The sequence below is a fragment of the Chionomys nivalis genome, chromosome 19 (genome assembly GCF_950005125.1).
Source record: "Chionomys nivalis chromosome 19, mChiNiv1.1, whole genome shotgun sequence".
Taxonomy (NCBI): domain Eukaryota; kingdom Metazoa; phylum Chordata; class Mammalia; order Rodentia; family Cricetidae; genus Chionomys; species Chionomys nivalis.
This window is the reverse complement of record NC_080104.1, coordinates 39,378,633-39,404,336: the sequence shown is the minus strand read 5'-3', so window position 1 is coordinate 39,404,336 and position 25,704 is coordinate 39,378,633. Positions and strand designations below refer to the sequence as shown.

The 25,704-nt window shown below is 40.8% G+C and overlaps 1 protein-coding gene across 7 annotated transcripts in view; it reads right to left on the bottom strand.

Annotated features, from left to right (window-relative positions):
• Lims1 (LIM zinc finger domain containing 1) overlaps nt 1–25,704 on the bottom strand; it is a 113,192-nt gene that overhangs the window by 53,377 nt on the left and 34,111 nt on the right. For 2 of the 7 annotated variants that reach the window (XM_057751094.1, XM_057751092.1), the window contains exon 1: nt 3,680–3,786. The exons of 3 other annotated variants lie outside the window; for them this stretch is intronic. In XM_057751094.1, coding sequence (XP_057607077.1) covers nt 3,680–3,786 — 107 coding nt within the window. Of the gene's footprint in view, nt 1–3,679; nt 3,787–9,092; nt 9,126–15,366; nt 15,421–25,704 lie in introns of those variants that run through there. 2 more of the 7 variants (XM_057751098.1, XM_057751099.1) reach the window with 2 other exon arrangements.

Sequence of the window (25,704 nt, the reverse complement as noted above, 5' to 3'; positions counted from 1 at the left end):
TTCATGGGGTGGTGGTGGTTCACATCTACAACCCCAGCATTTGAGAGGTCGAGGTAAAAGACTGCCATAAGTTAAGAGTCCAACCTAGACAACATAGTGAGATCTAAGACAGTTGGGAACACATACTAAGACCTTGTCTCAAAAAACTTACAAGCAAAAGAATACCCTTCACATATTCACTGTGCTCCGAAACTACAGAAATATGAATTTCAAATATGCTTTTTGGTTCATTTCAGAGTTCTGACATATTGCTAATTTTATCTATGCATATAGCTAAATAGCAGGTAGGAGTGAGTAGGGCAGAAGCATAAGTACAGGAAAGAGAGGCAAAGATCAGGGTCATCTCAGCAATAGGCCAGGGATCAGGTGTACTTCTATAAAGGGCCAGATAGGGAATTTTTGTCTTTGTGGGCCATGCCAATGTGTATCATGATGTAACTGCCAGTTTAACACAAAACTGCCACAGATAACACAAAGAAACAAGCACAGCTGTGCCCCAATAAAACTATATACAGATACTGTAATGTGAATTTCATGTTATTTTTACATAAAGAAGCATTCTTTTTATTAAATTTTAATCACTAGAAAATTTAAAATATCTCTATGTTTGTGGGGCTTATAAAACTGGGCAGTGGGTCAGATTTGGCCTGAGGTCATAGTTCACTAACACACTAAAATGTTTTAGAGTAGGTACTAAAGTGATGAATTTTGATTTGTCCCTAAGTCAGTTATTTACTCATCTCTTATATTTGAGGGAAAGCAAACATGACTTTGAATATTTTAAAGAGATTTGCTCAGATGTGTTGATCATCTGGGTTTCCTAAAAGCAAATAAAAAACACAGTTTAGGTGGGGAAATAGAGTAAAGAAGAGCTAAGAAAGTAGATATACATAAGGATATTGTAAATGCTATTCAGGGATGATTTTTTTTTTCTGGGAAAAAGAGGTCAGTGCCCTCAAACTCAGAATGACGTCTAAGCTTCCTGAATCTCCAGGGCTCAAGCATGGCTAGGAATATTCCAGGTATAAAGTGGGCATAAAATAACTTCCAGGTGCTGGGTGTGGTGGCTCACACCTCCAACCTTGGCAGAGGAGGCAGAGACAGGCGATCTATGAGTTCTGGGCCAGTCTGGTCTACTGAGTAAGTTCCAGCCAGACAAGGCCACATAGCAACACTCTCTCAAAAGAACACAACAAAACAAAGGAAAAAGGAACTTTCAGGTCATATTTAATACATTAAAACAAAGTCTATAAAGCCAAATACTATGTGACCCTTTAGTGTCTTTTATAAACAACATCAAGTTTAAAGGTACATCCCTTTTCATGTGTTATAGAATCATTCAAAACATTGTATTTTAAATTTCAGTTCAGTCTTTTTAAAAAACATTTATTTATTTATTATAAAATATTCTGTCTGCGTGTATGCCTACAGGCCAGAAAAGGGCACCAGACCTCATTACAGATGGTTGTGAGCCACCATGTGGTTGCCGGGAATTGAACTCAGGACCTTTGGAAGAGCAGCCATCTCTCCAGCCCACCAGATCAGTCTTTTCTTTAAAATTAAAAGAAGAGTGTTTTCTGGCAGTGGCCTTTGCCCTTCCTAGTCTTCGACAAATCTGTTAAGAGTTCACACACATGCTCAGAAAAGAAACATGGCAGCAAAAAGTTAAAAGTATGGATGGGCTTTGTGCAAGAGTGAGATAACACGAAAGATACTGGTGCTTCATGTACTCAGACATGAGTGCTCACAGGGAGAACATCTGCTGATCCTATGCTAAAGGTGATCCCTGAATAGAGGTTATGTCCTATGCATTCCCGAACCTTTACTTGGCACAGCAGGCACTCAATTAAAAGTAGATATATGATGCTTTAACCTCTTGACAATATTATCACTCTGTACTATCTGAACTATTCCCATGATAATGTTTGCCTCACAGAGATGGCTGTGAGGACTTTATAACGGTAAATGATACACACTGTTGGTAGTTGTTTTTCATCCGCACTTAGAACTGAGGCACTGAAACTTGGGGGCACCCAACTTCAAATTCATTACTCTCCTGACTCTTCTTAGCTAAGAAAGATATGTTAATATTAAAATATAACTAGAGGGGAACCTCACCTCTCTAAACAGAGTTTACAAGTCCCTGGGAAAAATTATACCTTTGTAAATATGGAAAGTGATCCTCCAGTCTCAGGAGACAAGAGGACAGAAACAAAGCCGCTGTTGTTACCACTGGGAACTACATCACTAGAATGGAGAGAAAAACATTTTTTCTTTAATTCTTTGTAACAAACAGCACTTAACAATTACTTCTTTTCATTTAAATTCTAGGGCTAAACATGTAGTTTCAAAGATCACTGTAACTATATAAATAAACTACCTAGTAGGGCATGGAAGTAATTTTATTCATGGGTACTTTAAGTCTGAAAATAAGTATGAGGGTTACTTTAATATATTTTACATATCTTAAATTTTTTTAACAAGAAATTCTAAGGAGTCACCAATCTGAAATTAAAACTTTTTTTTTTTTTTTCGCTAACTTCACTCTTGGATTCCGAGTGTACAAATCTAGACAGGTGGCATGGCTCATTGAGTACTTGCCTAGCATGTGTGAAGCCCTGGGTTGGACTGCCCTTCTCAAAGGGAGAGATCAAAAGCAAAATGTACTTCAAACTCTGAAGTCTTTAAATTCTGTTTAGTCTGATGAATTCCAAATTTATACAGTAAACGTTCCATTGTAGGAATGAAAGCACGAACACTGGCTAGCATCAGCAACAGTTCTTCAGTGTGCAATATGCTCGTCAAAAACTGATGAAAGCCAGCAATGTTCAAGTAAGTGTCTCTCCTGTGATATAGCTAGCCACAAGAAAACAGGAATTCGGGGACTTTTAAAAGCTTGCAATTGTTCCCTGTCAAAAGGAATATCTACAAGGTACAGATAGCATTCTGCCATCTAATAAGAATATTCTAATACTAAGTTCAAAAACAAACTAAAGCTTAGATATAGCAAATTATTTTTCCAAACACTTCTCTTTACCCATTTTCTGTCAGCAGGAAAACAAGAGCACTTTCTATCCAGGAAAAAGAAAATCCAAATCCTCTTTTACAGTAACACAGGGGCTTAATGCTCTGGGGACTTTCAGAACATCATATCTAAAGGAACTTTTGCCAGTTACAGCAAAAACTATAATTATGCTTGTTTTAGATAAATTAAGTTAAACTAAAACAACTTATCTTTTGTTAATTTAGTCTCCGGATTTTTGATGTCCTTCATTCCTAAACTGTGGTCAGCAGTTCCACAACATTCCTTAGCTACATCACTTCAGTAACAAAGAATCCCAGGAACCCCTCCCAGCCCCCGACACCAAACACTACCTACCAACTACCTGCCACACACTCAAAGTCAAATTCCTCACAGAAATCTGCTCTGATTTACCCACAGGGAAAATCAGTTCCTTCCAGCTGAAAAGTTACTCTGGATGCAGCCAAAGATGCACCAGCTGCCCAGGTGTGGAGAAGAGCTAAACGGTGGACAGGCTTGTGTGGCTTGGAAAGATTGGGAAAGGACTTCAGTGCCACAACGAGGCTCTTTCCCAAAGAACACTGCATCCACCAGGGTGTGGATCCCTGCTCCAAGCCTCAGGAACCTTGCCCCTTGGACAACCCTGACTGCACTCACCTCAGCTCTTCCTCAGGCAGCCCATTTACTCTTAGACTGTCAGGACGATCTCGCCTTCTCCGGTAGAGGCCGGACTGTGAAAGCTCCTTCAGCTGTAAAGCACTCATAGTTTCTCTGCACAGCAATTACGGATACTTCGGAGCGCGTATGCTAGGCGAGTGTTGCCAGCTCAGAAAGGCAGTGTCCTCCGCAGAAGGACCTCAGCACACCTGACTCCGGGTTAGAAAAACTCCAGGCAAAGCAGGCCAGGCCAGTCGGCTGAAACAGCTTCCTGTTTCTTTGGTACACACCCTCCCTGCAAGACATGACTTGCCTTATCTCTGGGCCATGTACCTAGGGAAGGGGGAGTCAGTGACCCACATAGCCCACGTGGTCACCAATAAGCAAATTTCTTATGAATAATCACACCAATTCCTTTATAAAAAATCTCTCCAAGATTTTTCCAAATTAAAGTTGGGGGGGGGATCTAGCAAAGTAATGCTTAAAGAAGGGTCCAGCCCTGTTTTATGTGCCAGGAAATCCATTAACATTTCACAGACAGCTGTCAGTACAGAAAAATGCCTGGTCATCAGTAGCTCTTTGGGACATTTTCCCTAAAGGAAAAAAAAAAGGGCATAATTCCAAAGGAAGCAGTCCAATTCCTTCCTCTCTCACCATTCTAAATGCTCCTTAGAGAAGTGTCGAGTCCACCCTCTCCCCTTAAATATTTCTAAAAAATTCATAAACGGGAGGAAGAGTGTTTCTTCTGCTAAAGTCTGTTAGATGACTTTCTGATTCTGTGCCTACTTTCTGAATAATCACAACTTACAGTCACCTCTGCTGGGTAACACTTATCTCAGGTTGCCTGCCTACAGGTGCCAATATTTATCTATGTATCTGATCTTGGAAAGGAAGGAAAAGGGGCTGCAGATGACAGAGGACACAGAAATGCTGTGTCACCTGCTCCAATGGTTGTGGTATACCAGGCAGAGCGCCACCCACCAGGCCAATTAAGTCCCTCTCTGGACCTGCACCATAGCACAAATACAGGCTGGCTGCTGACGAGTTGTTAGCCAAAAGCTTGATTTGTGGTTCCAGTAATTATTCTTTGAGCAATTTGTACCATTATTTTGCTTTTAGAATCCTCTTCACAAGAGTACAGGAAGGGGGCTGGAGAGTATAGTTCATTGGAGAGTGTCTTCATACCACGTTCAAGGCCCCAGGCTTAAAACTAAGCACCACCCAAAAAGAAAGAAAACACATTTCTATAGCATAATATAACTAGTACTTTTAAAAGAGCTGTTTTTTTTTTTTTAACTGATGCCACATGCTGACAAGGAAACAGAGCTGGTGATTACTGAAATTTACTTACACAGGAAACAGAACTGTGTGGGATGGATCCTGTACCGATGAGTCTGTGGTTAAAAGGATGTGAAGACAGTAACAAACAAAAGTTCCAAGCCCTGTAACAAACAAGCTACCACAGCAGTTGCTCTCTGACATTTCAAATGGCTGAGCTGACAAGTAGGAATTTAGTAAATCAATGTTTATGCTGCAATAAAACTGCTACAAAGAATAAAATTAAATTCTGAGCATTTTGCTGCCTTTGGGGGGCGTGGAGTGGTTTAAAGCAGGCTTTTTCTGTGTAACAATTCTAGCTGTCCTGGAACTTGCTTTGTAGACCAGGCTGGCCTCAAACTCAGAGATCTGCCCTCTTCTGCCTCCTGGAATTAAAGGCATGTGCCATCACCGCCTGGCTGAAGGTTCTTTAAACCACTGTCTTGGTGAAGACAGACAAAGGAGGGAAGGAAGAAAGGAGGGGTAAAGGGGGACACTTTACCTTTCTCCTTCACCCTGAATACACAGGCTAGGTAAGAATACACAGGCACCAACCAACAGAAACTCCAAAACTTTGAAAAAAAATTATACAAACATCTGCAAAATACACTACTGACTAGCATCCCGTCTGTAACCAGCACTGGCTCCACACCACTACCAGGCAGGAGTGCATATCCACAGTGCACAATAGAGTGGTACGAGCAGAAGATCTTGATTTTTTTTTTTTAAGTTTTGTTGTTGCTGGAGACAAGGTCTTACTATGTTGGCCTTCCTGATTTAGAACTTGCTACACGAACCAGGCTAGCTTCAAAATCATAGAGACTTGCCTGCCTCTGTCTCCCAAGTCAGGAATCAAAGTGTATACTACTATGCCCAGCCCCCTTTTTATTTATTGAGACAGGATCTCATGTATCTTAGGCTGGTCCTGAACTCACTAGATAGACAAAGATGTCTTTGAATGCCTTATCCTCCCACCCTCAGGTGGACTATAAGGGTGTTCCAACTACTCCCAGTTGCCTGGTTTATACAATGCTGAGGACTCTTGAATGTTAAACAAGCATTTTACCAGTCCCAGTCCTCGGTCCCAAGCTCTATGCCCCCAGACTCCAGCTCTTTTTATTCTTCAAATATACTTTTCCATAGAAAGTTACCAACTGTACCTAATTTTTATCTTCAGATTTAGTTCAAAAGAGTCTTCAGTTTCAAACAACTGTCTTTGCATAATTTTTACAGTACAGAGAGGACAGGCAAGTGCTTTGACCTACATGACTAAACAGAGATCTTTCCATTTCTGTATTAAGATTTTGACTGCCAGCTCAGCCTTGCATTCAGTGCAGGATTCACACCCCTGATTTTTATGTGGCCTCACCACTGTATAAATTCATTGCTGGAGACTTTGCCTATCTTTGGACACTTGGAGTAGTGACCACTTCATAAGATTTCTAGGTCTCTCCTATTCCTAGTGGTTACAAAGAACAATGGTACCCAAGTTGTTGGTTTCCCACAGTTTTCCAGCCTGCATCTACCCTTGCGCAGCTGGTAGTTGTATAAGCCTCACTACAACTTTCCATAACATTCTGTCCTTTCTAGGTTGTTGAGTTCTTGTTGACTCTGGCATGAAATAGCAATCTGCTCCAATTTAATATCAACTGCAAAGCTGATAATTTCTTCTGTAAGTTTAAACTTCTGACTGAAATGATTCAATACAAAGTTCTATTGAGTGCTCTGCAAGATCTTTCTCCTCTCAGGCTAACAACTACCCAATAATTTTCTATTTTCTAGGATTTGGGAACTTTTCGTGATTCTGATAAAGTTAATAACTCTCTCACAGAAAATACATGCGAATCCTACATTTTACATCAGTGTTACAAAACTGAAAGACCCCTTTAAAAGTCCATCGATAATTCTTTAGATCGTCCCTGAGCATCTATCGCTCCCTTTCCGAATACCTCCCATCAGTGCGCGCATTCTGAGTGTCACAGTGTGCGCCCGTCTGACCTAGCTGCCCAGCAGCAGACTATGCACTGTTTGGGAAAGTTCCTCTTGTCTGCTCTAAATTTCTCTCAGTCACCAACCTTCTTATCTATTCAAACTATCTTTTAAAATGCAGGTCGATTACTTATTGACCCTTCTTAAAAACCTTTCCATGGCTCCACTGCCTTTATAACAGTATAAACAAAGAGAATGAGGTGTGCCATCTGGTGCCAGTAGAGCCTGGCTCCTAGGCCCCTAGCCTTCTGGATTCCAGGCAGTTGCTAGGACAGACTATTCTTCTCATTTCCTGGTTTCTGCCAATGCAGACTGTAAGTCTAGAAGGATTCTTGCAGGGTTTGCTCTTAGTCACCCCACTATGTCTTGGGCAAAGACAGGATGCCTTTCTAGACCTCCCTGGCCAGTCAATCCCCTCTGTTCTATGGACTCCTGTGCTCCCTCTGTGATGGAAACAACACAGTCTCACTACTGACTGTTAAGTTGTTTCTTGAGACAGGATACCATGTAGCTCAGGCTGTCCTCAAACTCATGGCAGATACCTGTCTGTCTCCTTAGAGTTCTGGATGTTTTGTTCTTAACATTCCACATTATCTATGTGAAATTTAAAATTGTCATTTATTTTTTATTTCATGTGCATGAGTGTTTTGCCTATCTATCTATCTATCTATCTATCTATCTTTCAATGTATGTATATCACATGCATACCTGTGCTCATGGAAGCCAGAATGAGGTATCTGATCCCCTGGAACTGGAATTACAGATGATTTAAACCATCATGTGGGTGCTGGGAAATAAACCTGGGTCTTCTGTTAAGAGCAGTAAATGCTCTTTAACTGCTGAACCATTGTTCTAGACTTCTCTAAATGAGATTTTTAAAGACATACTAGGTAGTCTATAGTTTTAGAGTGTACTTCATGAAATTTCAGCGCTTATAAAAACTGTCGATTTGAAGACAGCCTTCCACAAGTATAAAAACTTATGGGCAAATTAGCCTAAATGTTCACCTAAACTTGTCAACGTACAGTTTTCAGCACCTGTTACAAGTAATTGCTTCAGGCACAGGAGGGTAAAGAAACCTAACTGAACCTCAACCACCTAAATTTGCTGTTTCTGAGTCACCTATTTCTTCTCACAGTTAACAAGAGCCACAAAAACAGCCTCCATGCAGAATTGTAATTAACCAAGGTTCATTACCAGAATCGTCTATGCTAGGTCCAGAAGGCCTATAATCTGGATGAATAGCTGTGCAATCTCAGACCATTAACCTCTATATACGATATGTAACGAGAAGAATTCTGTTTTATAACTGTCTTTGGATTCGACAGAAAATGATCCCTTTTTAGCTTAAGTTTTTCACAGATAGTAGTTTACAGGGGGAAAGCTGGAGAGAGCACTTCCTGCACTTGCAGAGGACCCTTCCCACGGTCCTCTCTCTGTCTCCTCTTACAGATGAAATGTGAGCTCTCAGCTGTTCCCGCTGCCATGCTTTCACTCTGCCACCATGGCACTGGCCTCTAAAACCACAGATCCAATTAAATACTTTCGCTTGTAAGTTGCATTGGTCTTGGTGTTTTGCCCCAGCAACAGAGAGTAATAAGACATCCTTTACCCCGACACATGCGTTATGGCAAGCACATACACATAGACATGCATACACAATCAAAACTAAAAGTTCACAGAAACTTGACTGAGTCAGAAACATGGCAATTGCTCTTAAAATCAACAACATGGGATCATCTAACATTAATAAATATTCTGAAGAGCAAGGTTTCTTGGTAAATTTTCAAATACTTCAAAATAAAATTCTAGGTTATCAAGCCAATTGCATGTTATTACTTATTTTATTTATTATTATTATTATTATTATTATTATTATTACTGGAAACAGCTCTGGCTGTCTTGGAACTTTCTATGTAAACCAGGCTGGCTTTGAACCCACAATGATCTGGCTGCCTCAGCCTCCCAAGTACTAGAATTAAAAGTATGTGCCAGCATATCCAGCTGCAATAATGAACTTTAAACTTTTACTCATTAGTGTGTAAGTATGTGGTATGTTGCAGCTATGGATTCTGAGGACAACTCTGCAGAGGTGGTTTTCTCCTACCTTCACAGCAGTTCTAGGCATTGAACTGTTACCAGACCAATACGCCACAAGTGTTTTTACCCAGAGCCATCTCATCGGGCTTCTAATCTCAGATGTTTTTTAAGGAATCAAGAACATCAGACGGATAGGGTGGAAAGGTCCTAGAGAGAATAGGTGAATTAAGATGATAGTTTCATTTCTGAAAACTTACTTGTGGTTGTCATATAACACAGGAAGTCATTTTGTTACGGCGAAAACAGGTTAGGCTTAAAAGGAATGTTGGGGTTAAAATGGTGAGGTCTAGAACACATAAGAAGGGAAATAAAAGGGCTTATAGCCGGGTAAGAGACAGTCAAGCGGACCAGGTAAGAGGAAGGCCAAGGCTCTGGGAAAAAGAAGCCAGTGTTGGCCCAGCAGTTGGATCCCACTTCCACAAAACACAGTCCTCACTGAGAAACACGTACAAGGTATCACTGTTCTTTCATATATAGTTGCTTCTAATGCAGCTAACTGAAACAGAAACTTAATTATGGATAAGAAGCCGGGCGGTGGTGGCGCACGCCTTTAATCCCAGCACTTGGGAGGCAGAGGCAGGTGGATCTCTGTGAGTTCGAGACCAGCCTGGTCTACAAGAGCTAGTTCCAGGACAGGCTCCAAAACCACAGAGAAACCCTGTCTCGAAAAACTTAAAAAAAAAAAAAAATAATAATAATTATGGATAAGAATAGCCCGTCAGGACATGGAACCTAGATGTGAGGTAACTAAGAAAGACTGCAGCTACATTATGGTAGCCGTAATAAAGGAGCTAGCTCCCCACTATCGTAAAACTAGAGATGCTCATGAAAACATGAGAACAGAGAAAGCACAGTCTAATTAATGGCTGACAGACCATTAGTCAGAGACTAGCAACACTCGTATGTTGGCATGACCAGCAATGCCTACTCAGGCTTGGGACCAGCAGGAGTTTCAATCCATACACATGACACCTAACTGGGTAAACCTTATGTGAACATGGATCGGACCAAGGGAATATGCATGGAAATGTGGACCCCTTACTGGTTCAACTTGTCTGTTAAGTTTACTAACTCAGGAGTTTTGAAACCAGTGAGCATCAGCCAAGCTGAACCCACAGCTGTGCTTCTTTCCCTGGCCTTGGAATTCACAAAGTGTGTCTTAAAAAAACAAACCATGATCCCTGCCTTGGTTATGTCAAATGTCACCAGGTTACCAAATTCTTAGGTTCAGTATAAACTGCTGAAGTTCTATTTCCTCATCTCAGGCATCAATCTGCCTTCCTCATTTTATTCACTGCTTCTGCCTTTTTCCCTGAGACAGGGTCTCACGATGTATTTCTGGCGGCCTTATGTGGACAAGGCTAGCTTTAAACGCATGAAGATTCACCTGCCTTTGTCTCTCAAGTGGTAGGATAAAGGCATGTGGCACTAGCTCATACAGGCTGAGGATCCCTTCTCTGTAAACAGGGGCAGGGGGTGAAGACCCAGGAAGCACAGAAAGACTGTAAGCAGCAGGATAAGAAAGGACATTGGCTAGAGCCAGGATGGTCGTGATCAGCACAGAAAGAAGGCTGTGAGGTGCACCAGGAAGCAAAGTGGAGAAGCCAAGGTAGCTAACTGACTAGGAGGGCAGAGAGGAGCAGCAGGCTCTGGCATTGCTAACATTCTTCTTCACATTCTCTTATCCACATAGCAACAAAACAGACCTGGTCAAAGAAGCCTGAGTTTGACTCCATGTGGCTGTAATTTTGCCCACTGAAAGTCTAGCATTTAAAGTTTACTTTGAGTGTAAAAAAAAAAAAAAAAAGTTTTTTAAAGTTCACAAAATTAACCAGGGGATCTATCTCAGTTGGTAGAGTGTTTGTCTAGTATGCACAAAATTGTGGGTTCTATCATTGGTACTACATAAAAACCGGGTGTGGTGGGGCCTAGTTCTGGGGAGGTGGTAGCAGAGGGATCAGAAATTCAAAATCATCTTTGGTACTCCAGCCTGGCTGAATCAGACTCTGTCTCCACAGGTGCGGTGGGGGCATGGGGAGAGGGTGACTCAGCAGGTTAAGCATTTACCTGGCAAGTATGAGGAACTGAGTTAGATCCTCGGAGTCTTCTTTCTTTGATATATCCATTTGTTTTTGAGACAGGGTCTTAACAATCAAATCTATTCAGCTATTAGACTCTGTTGAGATTCCAGTTTAAACAAACCAACAATAGAAGGATATTCTTAAAACAAATGGGGAAATGTGATTACAAACCAGGCTCTAATGATGCTGGGAATCTCTGTTCTTTCTGTCAGGTAGAACAGCAGTATAGGGTTCCTAATAAAGTGCCCATCTCAGAAATCCACTCTGATGCAGATCAAGATGCTGTCAACTGATATCTGAGGTCTGCTTTTAAATATTTAACAGAGAGAGGAAAAAGAATGTGAAACAAGTGTGGCAACAGAGCAACGAAGTCCAAGCACTGAGAGTGAGGAAGAGTCACTCTTGTTTGTATTAAAGTATTTTCCTAATAGCTTTTTCTAAGGAGGCCTCTGAGGACATTAACTCGACACAGTGGCAAATGTCTTTCTAAGATCATACAAAGTACATTCAAGGATCTGCTATATTCCAAAAGGAGGTTACTGACAGAGAGAGCATTCTAAGTGGAGGACTGAGGGCTGCCTCAGGTTATAACAAACAGGTGCAGAGACAGAGACTGGGGAACTAGGAATCCTATTTTGAATCTAGTCTATAGGATTTATGTGTCATGTAAAACTGTAAAGAGTATGAATTCAGGATAGGAAGGACTATAAGCTTGGACACAGAGTTTGGAGGTCCTTCACACAGCAATGTGAGCCACAGGGGCAGAAGGAAGTGTGTGTGTGTGTGTGTTTGTGTGTGTTGTGGTGGGAGTAGGGTTCATGCTTTTCAGGGAAACATGTTGCCGAAAATAAATCCATGCAACCAAGAAGAGTACATATACCTACATGGGTGATTCCTTTACATGCTTCTAGCTGGATCATGTCTTGAACAAGACCACTTCAAACCCTTAGCAGCTTTCCCTGATCTTTCACTCTTTTTGTACCTGATCATCCACTCCTGGCAGATGAACCCTCCTACTTTAGAGAAAATATCCACCTTCAGGAGGAAACCACCACAACTGCCTTCAAAGCCTAGTTTCACTATTCTTCCCTTATTTCAAGATGACCTATGTTCCACTGGGACTCAGTAAACAACCCAAAATCTACCCCACGCTGTTATATAAATGCCATCCTATATTAAAGATAGTATATTGGAATAATCACAATATTAATGCTTTACATATTATGGGACTTAATACTCAAGGCGCCCTGTGAAATGAGAGGCATCCTACTTTACACAAGCAGAAACAAGGCCCACCCTTGACATGTGATAGTACCAGAACTGAATGGCCACCTTGCATTCAGAGGCCTTATTTAGAACCACATCACCATGTCGCCTCTCTCAAAGTTTTCCAATAAGGTTCTCAATTTTATTTTATTTTATTTTTTTGTTTTGTTTTTGTTTTTTCGAGACAGGGTTTCTCTGTGGCTTTGGAGCCTGTCCTGGAACTAGCTCTTGTAGACCAGGCTGGTCTCGAACTCACAGAGATCCGCCTGCCTCTGCCTCCCAAGTGCTGGGATTAAAGGCGTGCGCCACCACCGCCCGGCTAAGGTTCTCAATTTTAAAAGTTGTAATCGCTTTAGTATGATATCAGAGAGTAACAAAAAAATGATTCATTGCAGCTACAAAAATCCACATTCAAAAATCATAAAAATCTGAGAACCTCAGCTTGTTTAGTAACACAACAGTACACATTGTATGATACATAATAAACAACCTGTTTTACTATTAAAATAGCGTAAACATGTAAAAAAGCCATAAACACATCCATCCACAGGGGTTACAGAGACTAAATTCAATAAAGTTGTCTCCTAGAAGAAAAGCACAAAGGAGGCTGGCTAACTGGAAGAAGAAAGTATGTGAGGAGGTTTCAACCTCATTTGTTGATGTCTTAACTCTTAAGGTGGCTGTTGCATATTAGAAGTTCTTTTTATTAGGAGCTGGAGAGATGGCTCAGTGGTTAAGAGCACTGGCTGCTCTTCCAGAGGACCCAGGTTCAATTCCCAGCACCCACATGGCAGCTCAAAACTGTCTAAAGATCCAGTTGCAGGGGATCTGACACCTTCACACCAATGCATATAAAATAAAGTTAAATAGACCATAGAAGTTCTTTTTATTAATTTCTGTTGTAAAGGAAAGAAACAAAACACAGCGGCTCCTGCCTGTAGCGCTGGCACTAGGGGTGCCATGACAAGAGAACTGCCAGAACCTTAGGCCAGTCTCACCACATAGTGATTTGGAGGTCAGCCTATACTTGAGTGAGACCCTGTCTCAAAAGCCAAAATAAACAGACTACGCAAGGCTGCAGCTTCTACATGTTCTTTCTGCCACCGTGTGGCTCCTACAAGTATTACAAGCAGGAAATTTTCAGAAGGTGAAGGGATCTCAATCAGCATTAAGCGTTCCAGTGCTGCATAAGCAGTCACCATTTGATATGCAACCAATACTGCAACCATATTCCGCTCTAGAAGTGTACTTAGAGTGCTTGTTAGCACACCAAAGCTCAGCACTGAGGACACCACCACCGTCCCCTTAGCCTATTTACTTCCAAATAATGCTCGATAGAACAGAAGACTTAAAGAAGGAACTCACTAGAGGAGACCAATAAGAAACATAAGACGAAACAATGTAAGACACACTAGTCATGAAGTAAATCACTAAGACTAGTAAGAACAGAGGGGAAGCCTGGCTTCTAATCATAACTAAGTAGGTAAATAAGGACCTGTGTACAGAGTTTCAAAACTAATAAGTAAATAATATGGAAATAAAGAAAATAGAAACTCTGTCCATAGTATTACTAATTCACTTGTAAAATTTGTTGTTTTCCCCCAATTTAATACTTTTTATTTTTGATACAGGGTCTCACATGTAGTCCTGATTTAACAACACACTACATAGACAAAACTGACCTTGAACTCAAGAAATCCATCTGCTTCTTCCAACAACTAACTGGCTTTTTCCTCGCTGCTCTCTAGATCAGCACACACCATGTCTGGTTCTGTCATTCTCTAGACAAATGAACTTGTCGTTCATGCTGGTCCCATTTTGTGAAGCCTTCCAGGGCTCCCAGCGAGGCAGTGAGAGCACTCCACTGAGATTCACCCAACTTCAGGCAAAGCACCCTACATTTCTCCCATCAACTGCAGCTTGCTGTTCCCAAGAGTGTGGCAAACAATATGTAGACCAGAAACATTTGCTGAGTAACTCGAGTTCAGGAATCTCATAGAAACAAGAGAAAGTTTCTATAAACTGTGAAACTTTCCCTTAGAGATGTACAAGATACACAGGAACACACATAGATGAAAACTGAAATTTACAAAACAAGGCCATTGGTTCACAAAGACACAATCTATAACACGAGGCTGTTGACGGCCTATAAAGAAGCCTTACCTTAGTAAACTTTTAAAACATAGAATATGATCTTCATCTTTTTTTGTTTGTTTGTTTGTCTGTTTTTAGATTCTCCTGCCTCAGACTCTTGAATGCAGGGATTCCAGGCATGCATGTCTGATCTTCAGTGGCTGAAGTTCAGCACAGCTGTCAGCTCCTTCCAGATGCTCTCCTTTATTATTACGTATCAAAGCTACTCCACCCTGTATAGGTGACTACAGCCCTCTATGCCCGTATTGAGTTTGAAGTCTGTTTCAGGATAATCTGACTTCCTTTCATCCCAAATCATGAGGTGTCTCACTTTAGTTTTAAATATTTCTTGTGGCAGAGATTACCAAACTGAAAAAGACCGATGCTAAATATTTAAATCCATTCAATTACTAGATTTTTTTTTCTTTAGCCAATGTTAACTTTGTAATTAATACACTGGATACCACACTTCAAGAAGGAATGTCCAAGCTAGGCAGTGGTGGCTCAGCCTTTAATCCCAGCACTCAGGAAGCAGAGACAGGTGGATCTCTGTGAGTTCAAGGCCAGCCTGGTCTACAGAGGGAGTGTCAGGACAGGCTCCAAAGCAACAGAGAAACCCTGTCTCAAAAAACAGAAAGGGAGGGAGGGAAGGAGGGAGGAAGAGAGGGAGGGAGGGAGGGAGGAAGAGAGGGAGGGAGGGAGGGAGGGAGGGAGGACCGAAAGACCCACACAATCATTAAATTTAAAAGACTCAGGGCTAGATTTATGAACAGAAAAACAGGTCCTCAGCTTCAACTGTACCTGCATTGGTCCAAACATAAGAAAAGAAACAGGTGCACTGGAGAGTATCCAGGCCAAGGCGACTTAGGACTCAGCAGACAGCATTGCAGCAGGAAAAGGAACCGCCCTCTAGGAGAACAGAAACACACACTCACTTTCCTACCTCCCCAGCCTGCTGACAGTCAAAGACCAGGGCTTAATCCTAAACAAATATCCAAACTAGCAAAGTTATCTGACATAGAATGCCAACATATCTCCTTCAAAACATGACAGTAATTAAGCTTACTTTCTTTAATCAAGCACATAAAACAGTAAGTTTCATTCTATTAAAACTATGGCAATTTAATCCCAGCACTTGGGAGGCAGAGGCAGGCAGATCTCTGTGAGTTCGAGACCAGCCTGGTCTACAAGAGCTAGTTCCAGGACAGGCTCCAAAACCACAGAGAAACCCTGTCTCGAAAAACCAAAAAAAAAAAAAAAAAAAAAACTATGGCAAATAAGAAGAAAAAAATCATAAAATAATTTAAAGAGCATTAAGTTTTTGTTTTTTGAGACAGGGTTTCTCTGTGTAGTCTTGGTTGCCTTGGAACTCACTCTGTAGACCAAACTGGCTTCAAACTCATAGAGATCGACCTGCCTCTGACTCCCAAGTGCTGGGATTAAAGCTGTGTGCTACCACCAGCTGGCTAAAAGTATTAATTCTTTTTTTAAAAAAAATTTATTTATTTATTATGTATACAATATTCTGTCTGTGTGTATGCCTGCAGGCCAGAAGAGGGCACCAAACCCCATTACAGATGGTTGTGAGCCACCATATGATTGCTGGGAATTGAACTCAGGACCTTTGGAAGAGCAGGCAATGCTCTTAACCTCTGAGCCATCTCTCCAGCCCCCTAAAAGTATTAATTCTTAAACTACGAATTCCCCACAAAACATCTCACTTGGTAGTAGTGTTGAGACTAGAAACACAGAAACTGAACCATGGTAAAAGCTAATTTTGAGTATAAGTTTTCTAAGCCTTTCAAATCACATCCATGACTCATTTAGTGAAAAAAGTTCCTTTACAGTTTAATGTTTGGGGCAGAAAGTATTTTAGTTTAGCATGAGCTGTTATATTGCAGGCTAGCTGGAGGGGCCTTGCAGCAAATTTTTAACTCTGCAGTGCATTGGCATATCTTCTAGGACGGCTGCTGAGGTAAGAGACCAGCTGGGCGCCCTTGGGAGACCATGCTTCAAAGCAACAGAAAACTGCTCAACTCTCTAGGTCTAAGATACATTTAGCAAAGGGTGGTTGTGCTCACATGTAACTCCAGCACTCATGAGGCCAAGCAAGAATCAGAAATCTGAGACTAGTCTGGGACTATGTAGTGAAACCCTGATTTATTTATTTATTTTGAAACAAGGTCTCACTGTGCAGCCTCTTCTGGTCTGGATCCCCACCTGCCTGTGCCTCTGCCTCTGCCATTTGAGTGGTGGGAATAAAGGTGTGTGCCACCACACCTGGCTAGATCCTGAATTTACCAAAAAAAGGTCAAAATTCATTAAAGATTCCCAGTATACTGATTATCACAGAGCAGATACCAATTAGTAGATATGATGATAGTGATTTAAAAAAAACTGGTAAGAATACCTGAAGAAGTACTTAGAAGTTAATGTGCAATCTGCAGAATTTATAGGCGAAGGTTAAAAGAAGAGTAATTATTTGCATTATGGGTAGAAAAAATGTACAAAAAAATTATTATTATTTTTTTTTGTGTGTGTGTGTAAAGGCAAACACACCAAGTATCTAACCTGGTCAATGCTACAAAACAGCACCCTCTGGTGCCTGTTTGTGAATCTGCTGCTTTTTCAATGATCAAGAAATAACATTTTAAGTTGTCCATTTAATAGAAGGCTTTATAAGAAATAAAATGCAGGGCTGGTGAAACAGCTCAGTGTGCAGAAGGTGCATGCTTCCAGGCCCAGTGACTGTTATTTAGAGCTAGAATTCATATGGTGTAAGGAGAGAACTGCACACTGTTCTTTGTCCTCTACACTAATGCTGTGCCACTTATGTGCCCAAACACAAAGTGAATGTAATGTATAAAATAAAAATGAATTCGTCATGGGGCTAGGAAGATGGTTCAGTTGGAAATGTTTGCTGTTCAAGCATTCAGATCTGGTATGGATCTGAGATCAAGGTCAGCCTGCTTTACAGAGCTAGTCCCAGGACATCCACGGCTACACAGAAAAACCCTGTCTCTAAAAACCAAAACAAACAAACAAAAGGATCTGAGTAAGGATTCTTACTAGCCATTGTAAAAGTTGGCTGTTATAGCACACAGAGGTTAATTCCAGCACTGGGGAGGAGGTAGGATATGGAGCAGATGAATGCTGGGGGCTTGCTGGCCAAGTAAGTAGTCTAGTTGTAACAACAAACTCCAGATTCAGTGAAAGGCCATGTCTCAAAAAATAAGGTGTGGAACTCCAGAGGGGAACAGCAGCTATAAGGGGTGGAACTCCAGAGGGGAACAGCAGCTATAAAACTCTGGACTTCAACAGGCAATAGGTGTGTACATACACACTCTCCTATGGGATGGGAAAAACTTTCCACATACGTTCTTTTTTGGATTTTTCTGTGAAATTCTGTATGTCTTTGATTCTTAAAGTAGACTGAGATAAGATAAAGAAAAGCCTCCCGCCGGGCGGTGGTGGCACACGCCTTTAATCCCAGCACTTGGGAGGCAGAGGCAGGCGGATCTCTGTGAGTTCGAGACCAGCCTGGTTTACAAGAGCTAGTTCCAGGACAGGCTCCAAAGCCACAGAGAAACCCTGTCTCGAAAAAACAAAACAAAACAAAACAAACAAAAAAAAGAAAAGCCTCCCCAGCCGGGCGTTGGTGGCGCACGCCTTTAATCCCAGCACTTGGGAGGCAGAGGCAGGCGGATCTCTGTGAGTTCGAGACCAGCCTGGTCTACAGAGCTAGTTCCAGGACAGGCTCCAAAGCCATAGAGAAACCCTGTCTCGAAAAAACAAAAAACAACAACAACAACAAAAAAAAAACAAAAAAAAAAGCCTCCCCAAAAGATGTATCCTGAAATAATTTTAATCAAGTAAGTTAAAGACTTGTAAAACAAAAACTTTAAGGGATTAAAGAAAGAAACTGAAGAAAACATCACAATATGGAAATTTTTCCCATGCTTATGAATTGGTAAGATTAATATTATGAAAATGGCCATTTCACCAAAAGCAATCTATAGATTCAACGCAGTTGCCATCACAATTCTATCACAATTCTTCATAGAAACTGAAATAAAAATACTTCAAGCTCACTTCATATGGGAACACAAAGTTAGGACAGTAAAAACAATCCTGGATAATATAGAAGTGCTGGAGGTGTCACTACCCCATACCGTCTTACAGAACTACTGTCATAAAAACAATATGGTACGGGTATAAAACCAGGCACACTGACCAATGAATTCCAACTGAAGATCCAGACATAAGTCCACATGCCTATGGACAACTGTTTTTTGAAAAAGAATTCAAAAAAATATACCAGAGAAAAAACAGCATCTTCAATAAATGGAACAGGAACAGATCCATTTCTATCATTCTGCACACAACTAAATTCCAAATGGAGCAGGACTTCAGCGCAAGACCAGATACCCTGAACCTGATAGAAGAAAAGTAGGTAATAGTTGTGAACTCCTGGGGAAAGAACTTTCTGAACAGGCACTAAGACCAACAATTAATACATGGATCTCACGAAGATGAAAATCTTTTGTATGGATAACAACATTCGAGCTAAGAGGCAGGCTACAGAATGTGAAAAGATCTTTACTAATTATACATATGATGGAAAGTTAGTATTTAAAATATATAAAGAACCAATAAGGGGCTGGAGAGATGGCTCAGAGGTTAAGAGCATTGCCTGATCTTCCAAAGGTCCTGAGTTCAATTCCCAGCAACCACATGGTGGCTCACAACCATCTGTAAAGGGGTCTGGTGCCCTCTTCTGGCCTGCAGGCATACACACAAACAGAATATTGTAAACATAATAAATAAATAAATATTTAAAAAAAAAAAAGAACCAATAAAAACTAAACATCAAGAAAACAACCCAATTTAAAATTGTGGTACACAACTAAGTAGAGAGTTCTTAAAAAATGAAGCACAGGTTGAGCAGTGGTTTTAATCCCAGCACTTGGAAGGCAGAAGCATTGCTGTGAGTTCAAGACCAACCTGGTCTACAGAGCAAGTTCTAGGACAGGCTCTAATGCTACAGAAAAACCATGACTCAAAAAAACTGGAAAAAAAAAAAAGAGAAAAAAAGGGGGAGAAAAGATGAAACACAAATGGCTGAGAAACACTTCAAAGAAATGTTCAACATATTTAATCACAAGAGAAATGTAAATTAAAACTACTTTGATATTTCATCTTATCACACTCAAAATGACCAAGATCAATAAAACAAATGACAGCTCATAGAGGCAAAGATGCGTGGAAAAGGAACACGTATTCATTGCTGGTGGAAGTGTAAACTGGTACAGCTACTATGGAAATCAGTGTAGCAGTTCCTTAGAAAGCTGGGAATTTATCTACTTCAAGATCTAGCTATATACCACTCTTCAGCATATACCAAAGGACTCTATATCCGTCTACAGAGGTACTTATTCATCCATGTTCACTGTAGCTCTATTCAGAACAACCAGATTGTAAACAGCTTAGATGTCCATCAACTGATGAAAGAATAATGATAATGTGGTACACAATGGAATATTATTTAACTGTTAAGAAACATAAAATTATAAAATTTGAAGTATAAAACTAGATTTTAAAAAATCATCCTGAGCGAGATAACAGACCCAGAAAGACAAGTGTTCTATGTTTTCTCTTAAATGTGGATGTTAAGCTCTTAGGCTTTCAATATGCGTGCTACAGTGTGAATAATCATACAGGTTAGGTACCTAGTGAATGCACTGTTATGGAGAGACAAAGGAAAACAGAATAGGAGGAGTATAAAAGGGGAACATGGAGAGGAACAACTAACAATAAAGGGAATTTTTAAAAACATACAACCACATGGTGGCTCACAACCATTTACAACAATGAGATCTGATATCTTCTTCAGGCGTGCAGGCATGCAGGCAGACAGAATACTCTACACAGTAAATAAATCTCTAAAAAATTTTTATGATACATTTTTATTTTATGTTCATTGCTGTTTTATCTGTATGTTTGTCTGTGAAAGGCCACCAGAACCCCAGGAATTGAAGTTATACAGGCATGAGCTAACATGTGGTTGCTGGGAATTGAACCTGGGTCCTCTGGAAAAGCAGCCAGTATTCTTAACCACTAAGCCATCTCTCTAGCCCTCATAAATAAATGTTAAGAAAAAAAAAAACTATATGGAAACCTACTACTGTAGAATCTTCCTAAAATATATACATATATGAAAGAAATCTAAATGTAGTCACCAAATAATAAAGGAGATAATACTCCAACTTGATCTCTTCTGCCACCAAGTATAACTTCTAGTGCTAGGAATGAGTTATACCTTGTTGAATCACTGGCCAAAAGGGCTTCATGGAAACCTCCATACATCCCAGGCTATTGTCAAGGCCATTGGTTACTCTTCATAACCTGATGGTAAGGCCCTATTGCTGAACATAAGAGAAGTGTCTATCTCCACAATTACTTATTAATGTTTATGGTTCTGGAAGGTACTCTTATCAGAGAAAAAAGGTAATAATCAATATTATTCAGTTGCAAACCCTGTGTCATAAAACAGTGACCTCCCTGCAAGATATACCGGTATAAATAGTGGCACAAATGGTTATAGAAGTAACCAACTACTTTTAGATTTAAGGCTCACTCCACTAGAAAAACCTTGACACTGCTAAAGTGACCAAGGACGGGGGAATAGATAGGCCACCAGCCTAAAGGAAAACCTACCACTATTATTATTTATGTTAAAGGAACATGGCAATAATGACTCCTAATGCTATAACCCATAGATCTGTGTCTTGATAAACCTACATACAAGAAGCTTCTTGCAGTAGATGGGAACTACAACTAGACAATGTGCAGGGAGTGAGAGACTTTGGAGTGTTTCCACCAAACCCCTCTCCTCAAGGCTCAGGGATCTATGGGGAAGAGGAAGCAGAGAGACTGTAAGAGCCAGAGGTGGTGAACCACACCAAGGAAACTGTCTTCCAGACACAACAGGACAGATGTACATATGAACTCAGAGAGTGTGGCATCTTGTACAAGACCTACACAGGCTCAAACCAGATGGGGTACCAGCATTGAGGAGGAAATAGACACAGGCTCCTACCCCTAACCAAAAAGCTATCTACAATTGATACTGCTGACAAAAGTAAAAATCCATTTTCTCCAATAGAGTCTCATGTTCAGAGACAGCCAACACAAATTGAACTCCACAGTACTTTTGTGGACATTTTGTTTCATTTTGCTTTATTTTGGCATTTTTTCTCTTACTGGTCTTTTGCTTATTTGTTTTTTGTGTTTTTGTTTTATTTTTGTTGTTTTAAATGAGAAAGAAAAATAATATAAAGTTGGGTGGGTAGGAAGGTGGGAAGAATCGGCAGAATTTGGAGGAGCAAAAACATGATCAAAATACAGTGCATGAAAATTTTTCAATAAACAAAACAAATAATAAATAGGCTAAAGGAATTCCCAATCATTACACCAGCCCTACAGAAGCTGTCAGAAGGAACCCTTTCAGAGAAAAAGAAAATCACACATATGGGGCTACCAGAAAGAATAAAATTAGGACACATAGTTACACATATGAAGGACAGAAAAACAGTAAGAAATTAACACACAACCCAATTCTCAATAATAATTCTGAATATTCACTAGGTGGTGGTGGTGGCAGCACAATGCCTTTAATCCTAGCACTCAGGAGGCAAGAGGCAAGTGGATTTAAGTGAGTTCAGAGTCAAAGTCAACCTGGTCTACAAAGTAAGTTTCAGGACAGTCAGAGCTATCTTAAAAAACAAACAAAAAATCTGAATATTCATGGCACCTTGTTTATATATGTTATCAATAAATTTAACTAGAATTTTTTTTTAAGTGCTAGAGATATGGCTTAGCAGTTGAGAGCACTGGTTGCTCTTCCAAAGGGTTCTCACTCAATTACCAGAACCAACAATCTGATGGGCTTGAAGAAATCTCTGAAAGTCATATACACGAGAAGGAATTGCTACCTAGAACACAAATATGTTCTACACCAACAACCAGCTGGACAAAAAGCAAGGGGGTGGAAAAGGATCTAGACAGACACTTTACAGGACAAGAAATGGGTGCAGAGAAAGATATTCGGCCGGGCGGCGGTGGCGCACGCCTTTAATCCCAGCACTCGGGAGGCAGAGGCAGGCGGATCTCTGTGAGTTCGAGACCAGCCTGGTCTACAAGAGCTAGTTCCAGGACAGGCTCCAAAACCACAGAGAAACCCTGTCTCGAAAAACCAAAAAAAAAAAAAAAAAAAAAAAAAAAAAAAAAAAAAAAGAAAGATATTCGGTATCACTAATCTTAGAAAAACAAAGCCATAAAGAGATATTATTAATCCTATCCACCATGACACCTATTATCAAACAAAACAAAACAGAAAACCCACCGCTGTTTCCAGTGGGTCTTCTTCTGGACAAGACTCCTGAGTTGAATGGAACTTAAGAGATAGTTGCTGGTCTCGAAAAACCAAAAAAAAAAAAAAGAGAGAGAGAGATAGTTGCTACCATTTTCCCCAGGCAGGATCATTCACAATAGTTGAAACTAAAATTTGCTCAAAGAATCACGTGAATTCATTAAGGTGAGAAAAATGTCAGTAGCTAAAAGTCAGACACCTGTCATCTGAGCACTCAGAATGCTGAAGCAGGAAAACTGAATTTGAGGTCAGGCTAGGTTACAGCTTATAATAAGAAAAACTAAAAGTTTCCATTAACATAAGAATGAATAAGCAAAATGTGATACACACAAATAATGGAATATGATTCAGCCTTATAAGGGAGGAAATTCTAACATGTGATTCACGAAGGGAAAACGGGTTACAAAAGGACTCATACTGTGTTTCCACTTACTGGAGATATCCACTGTAACCAAGTACATAAATATAGAAGGTGGGTGCCAGGGACAGGTGCATGGCGTGGGGAGATTTGGGGATCACTATTCAACAGCTCCTAAGAGTTTCACAGCCCCAAGTGAAGTTTGGGTCTGGGAAGTTGAGGTGACAAAAGCTGTACAACGAGTGAATTTCCTAACATTATTAAACTTGAAAACCATTCAAGTGGGGATGAGAGAGATGGCTCAGCATTAAGAGGTCCCAGGTTTGATTTCCAATGACATGGTAAGCCACATGACAACTCACAACTGTCTGAAACTTCAGTTCCAGGGGATCCAACACCCTCTTCAGCCTTCATGGGCACAAAGCACACATTACACATGTTAAATTAAATTAAAAGAAATGTTCAAATTTTATGTAATTTACTCCAAATACACACTAATGACAGACCAAAGAAACTGGCTCACCAGTGAGTTTACTGGAGCTACTTGGAGGAATATTACTAGAGCTGTAGTCCTGGACGCTTTACCAGAGTCTCCGCTCCCTTGGCAATTGTTTATTGCTTGTATAACTACTAGGAGCTTCTTGTAAGTTATATGAGGCCCCTACCCCAGTTTACCTACAACTTCTGAATCCAAGGCATGCCAACAAGCCTCACTTAAGGGTTTTAGCCACAATTAAAAAATAATTATTCTAAGATGCAAAATGAGGGCCCTAATCCTCTTCATTTTCAGATGAAGAGAACAGAGTTAAAGTCTCGCACCAAAGAGAACCAAACTATGAGCAAGACTCAGGTTCTTCCTACATAGCTTACTACTGTGAACAAGATGAAGGGACTCTAGCCAGCTTAGGCCTGACCAACACGGCTCTGGCAGGCCTTGCCCTTCTCCCCCATTTCCTCTGCCTTGCTCAAAACCATTAGACTATATTTCTAAAGCTAGCCACTGAGGTCTATTCCCTTATTTGGCCACTTCCTCCTTCTGATGCTAACCAAGGTCCAGCTATCAAAGTACCGTAACGAGGCGGTGGTGGTGGTGGTGGTGGCACACACCTTTAGTTCCAGCACTGGCAGAGGCAAGCAGGATCTCTGAGTTCAAGACCAGCATGGCCTACAGAGTGTGAGTTCCAGAACAGCCAGGGCTACATTAAGATACTCTGTCTCGAAAAACCAGGGAAAAAAAAAGATAGAAGTCCAGAAATCAAATGCCCCTTTTGGCTCACCTAACTAACATGCTCAATTAAAAATTAAACACCTCATCCTAACACGGGATTTCTCCCTTTCCCTTTATAAACCACCATTTGCCCATGGCCATGTCTGTTTCCTCTCTATCCAGAGGCAGTCCTTTGTCCCTCTGGGCTAAATACCCCTTCCATCTCTTTTGTCCCCTTCCCCTTCTCCCTTGTCCTCTATCTCCTGTCTTTGTCTCTTATTCTCTGCCCTTTGTCCTTCTGGGGGAAATAAATCTTTGTGCTGAGAACTTGGTCTTGGGGTGTCTTAAGATGACTGTCTCTACACAAGAACTCCTGAAAAGAAGCTATCTGCAGGACTGCCTGACTAGAACTGCAGGGCTGTGGAGAGGCTGGGATGTTGCAGGTCCAGAGGAATTGCCTTGTCCTGGGCTAGCTTTATCCCCTAGAACAGCCATTCCTTGTCCACCTCTGTGTCAGAAGTAATATCCTGTGACTGACAGATAAAAACCTTTTGGAATCTATTAACTTAGCAGACTGTTGGACTTTGGGTTGGACTTCCACCAACCCAAAGGCTAAGAATGCCATCAGATAGCATCTTAGGTCTACAGACAAGTTTCTCCCATCTTGTGACCCCTTCAAGATATACCCACCAGGGTACTTAAAACTTCCCTAACTCAGCCAGGCAACGGTGGCACAGGCCTTTAATCCCAGCACTTGGGAGGCAAAGGCAGGAAGAACTGTGAGTTCAAGGCCAGCCTGGTCTACAAGAGCTAGTTCCAGGACAGGCTCCAAAGCTACAAAGAAACCCTGTCTCGAAAAACAAAAACAAACAAACAAAGGCTTGCCTAGTTTTATGCTTTTCTTTGTTCTGTAAAACTATGAAACTGGGGTAACCTAAGTCTGTTTTCCTAGGCTATGGTCTCTCAAAATGACTCCAGGAAAAAAAAATTATCTCATTTTCTTCAAGGTGAGAGCTGTTTTTCAGATGGTGTTCTTTTGTGTGTGTGTGTGTGTGTGTGTGCGTGTGTGTGCCAACACTACAAAACAACTGAAAAACTACCACCAAACCCCAAACAACAAGTATAATGGAATGGCAGAGGTTC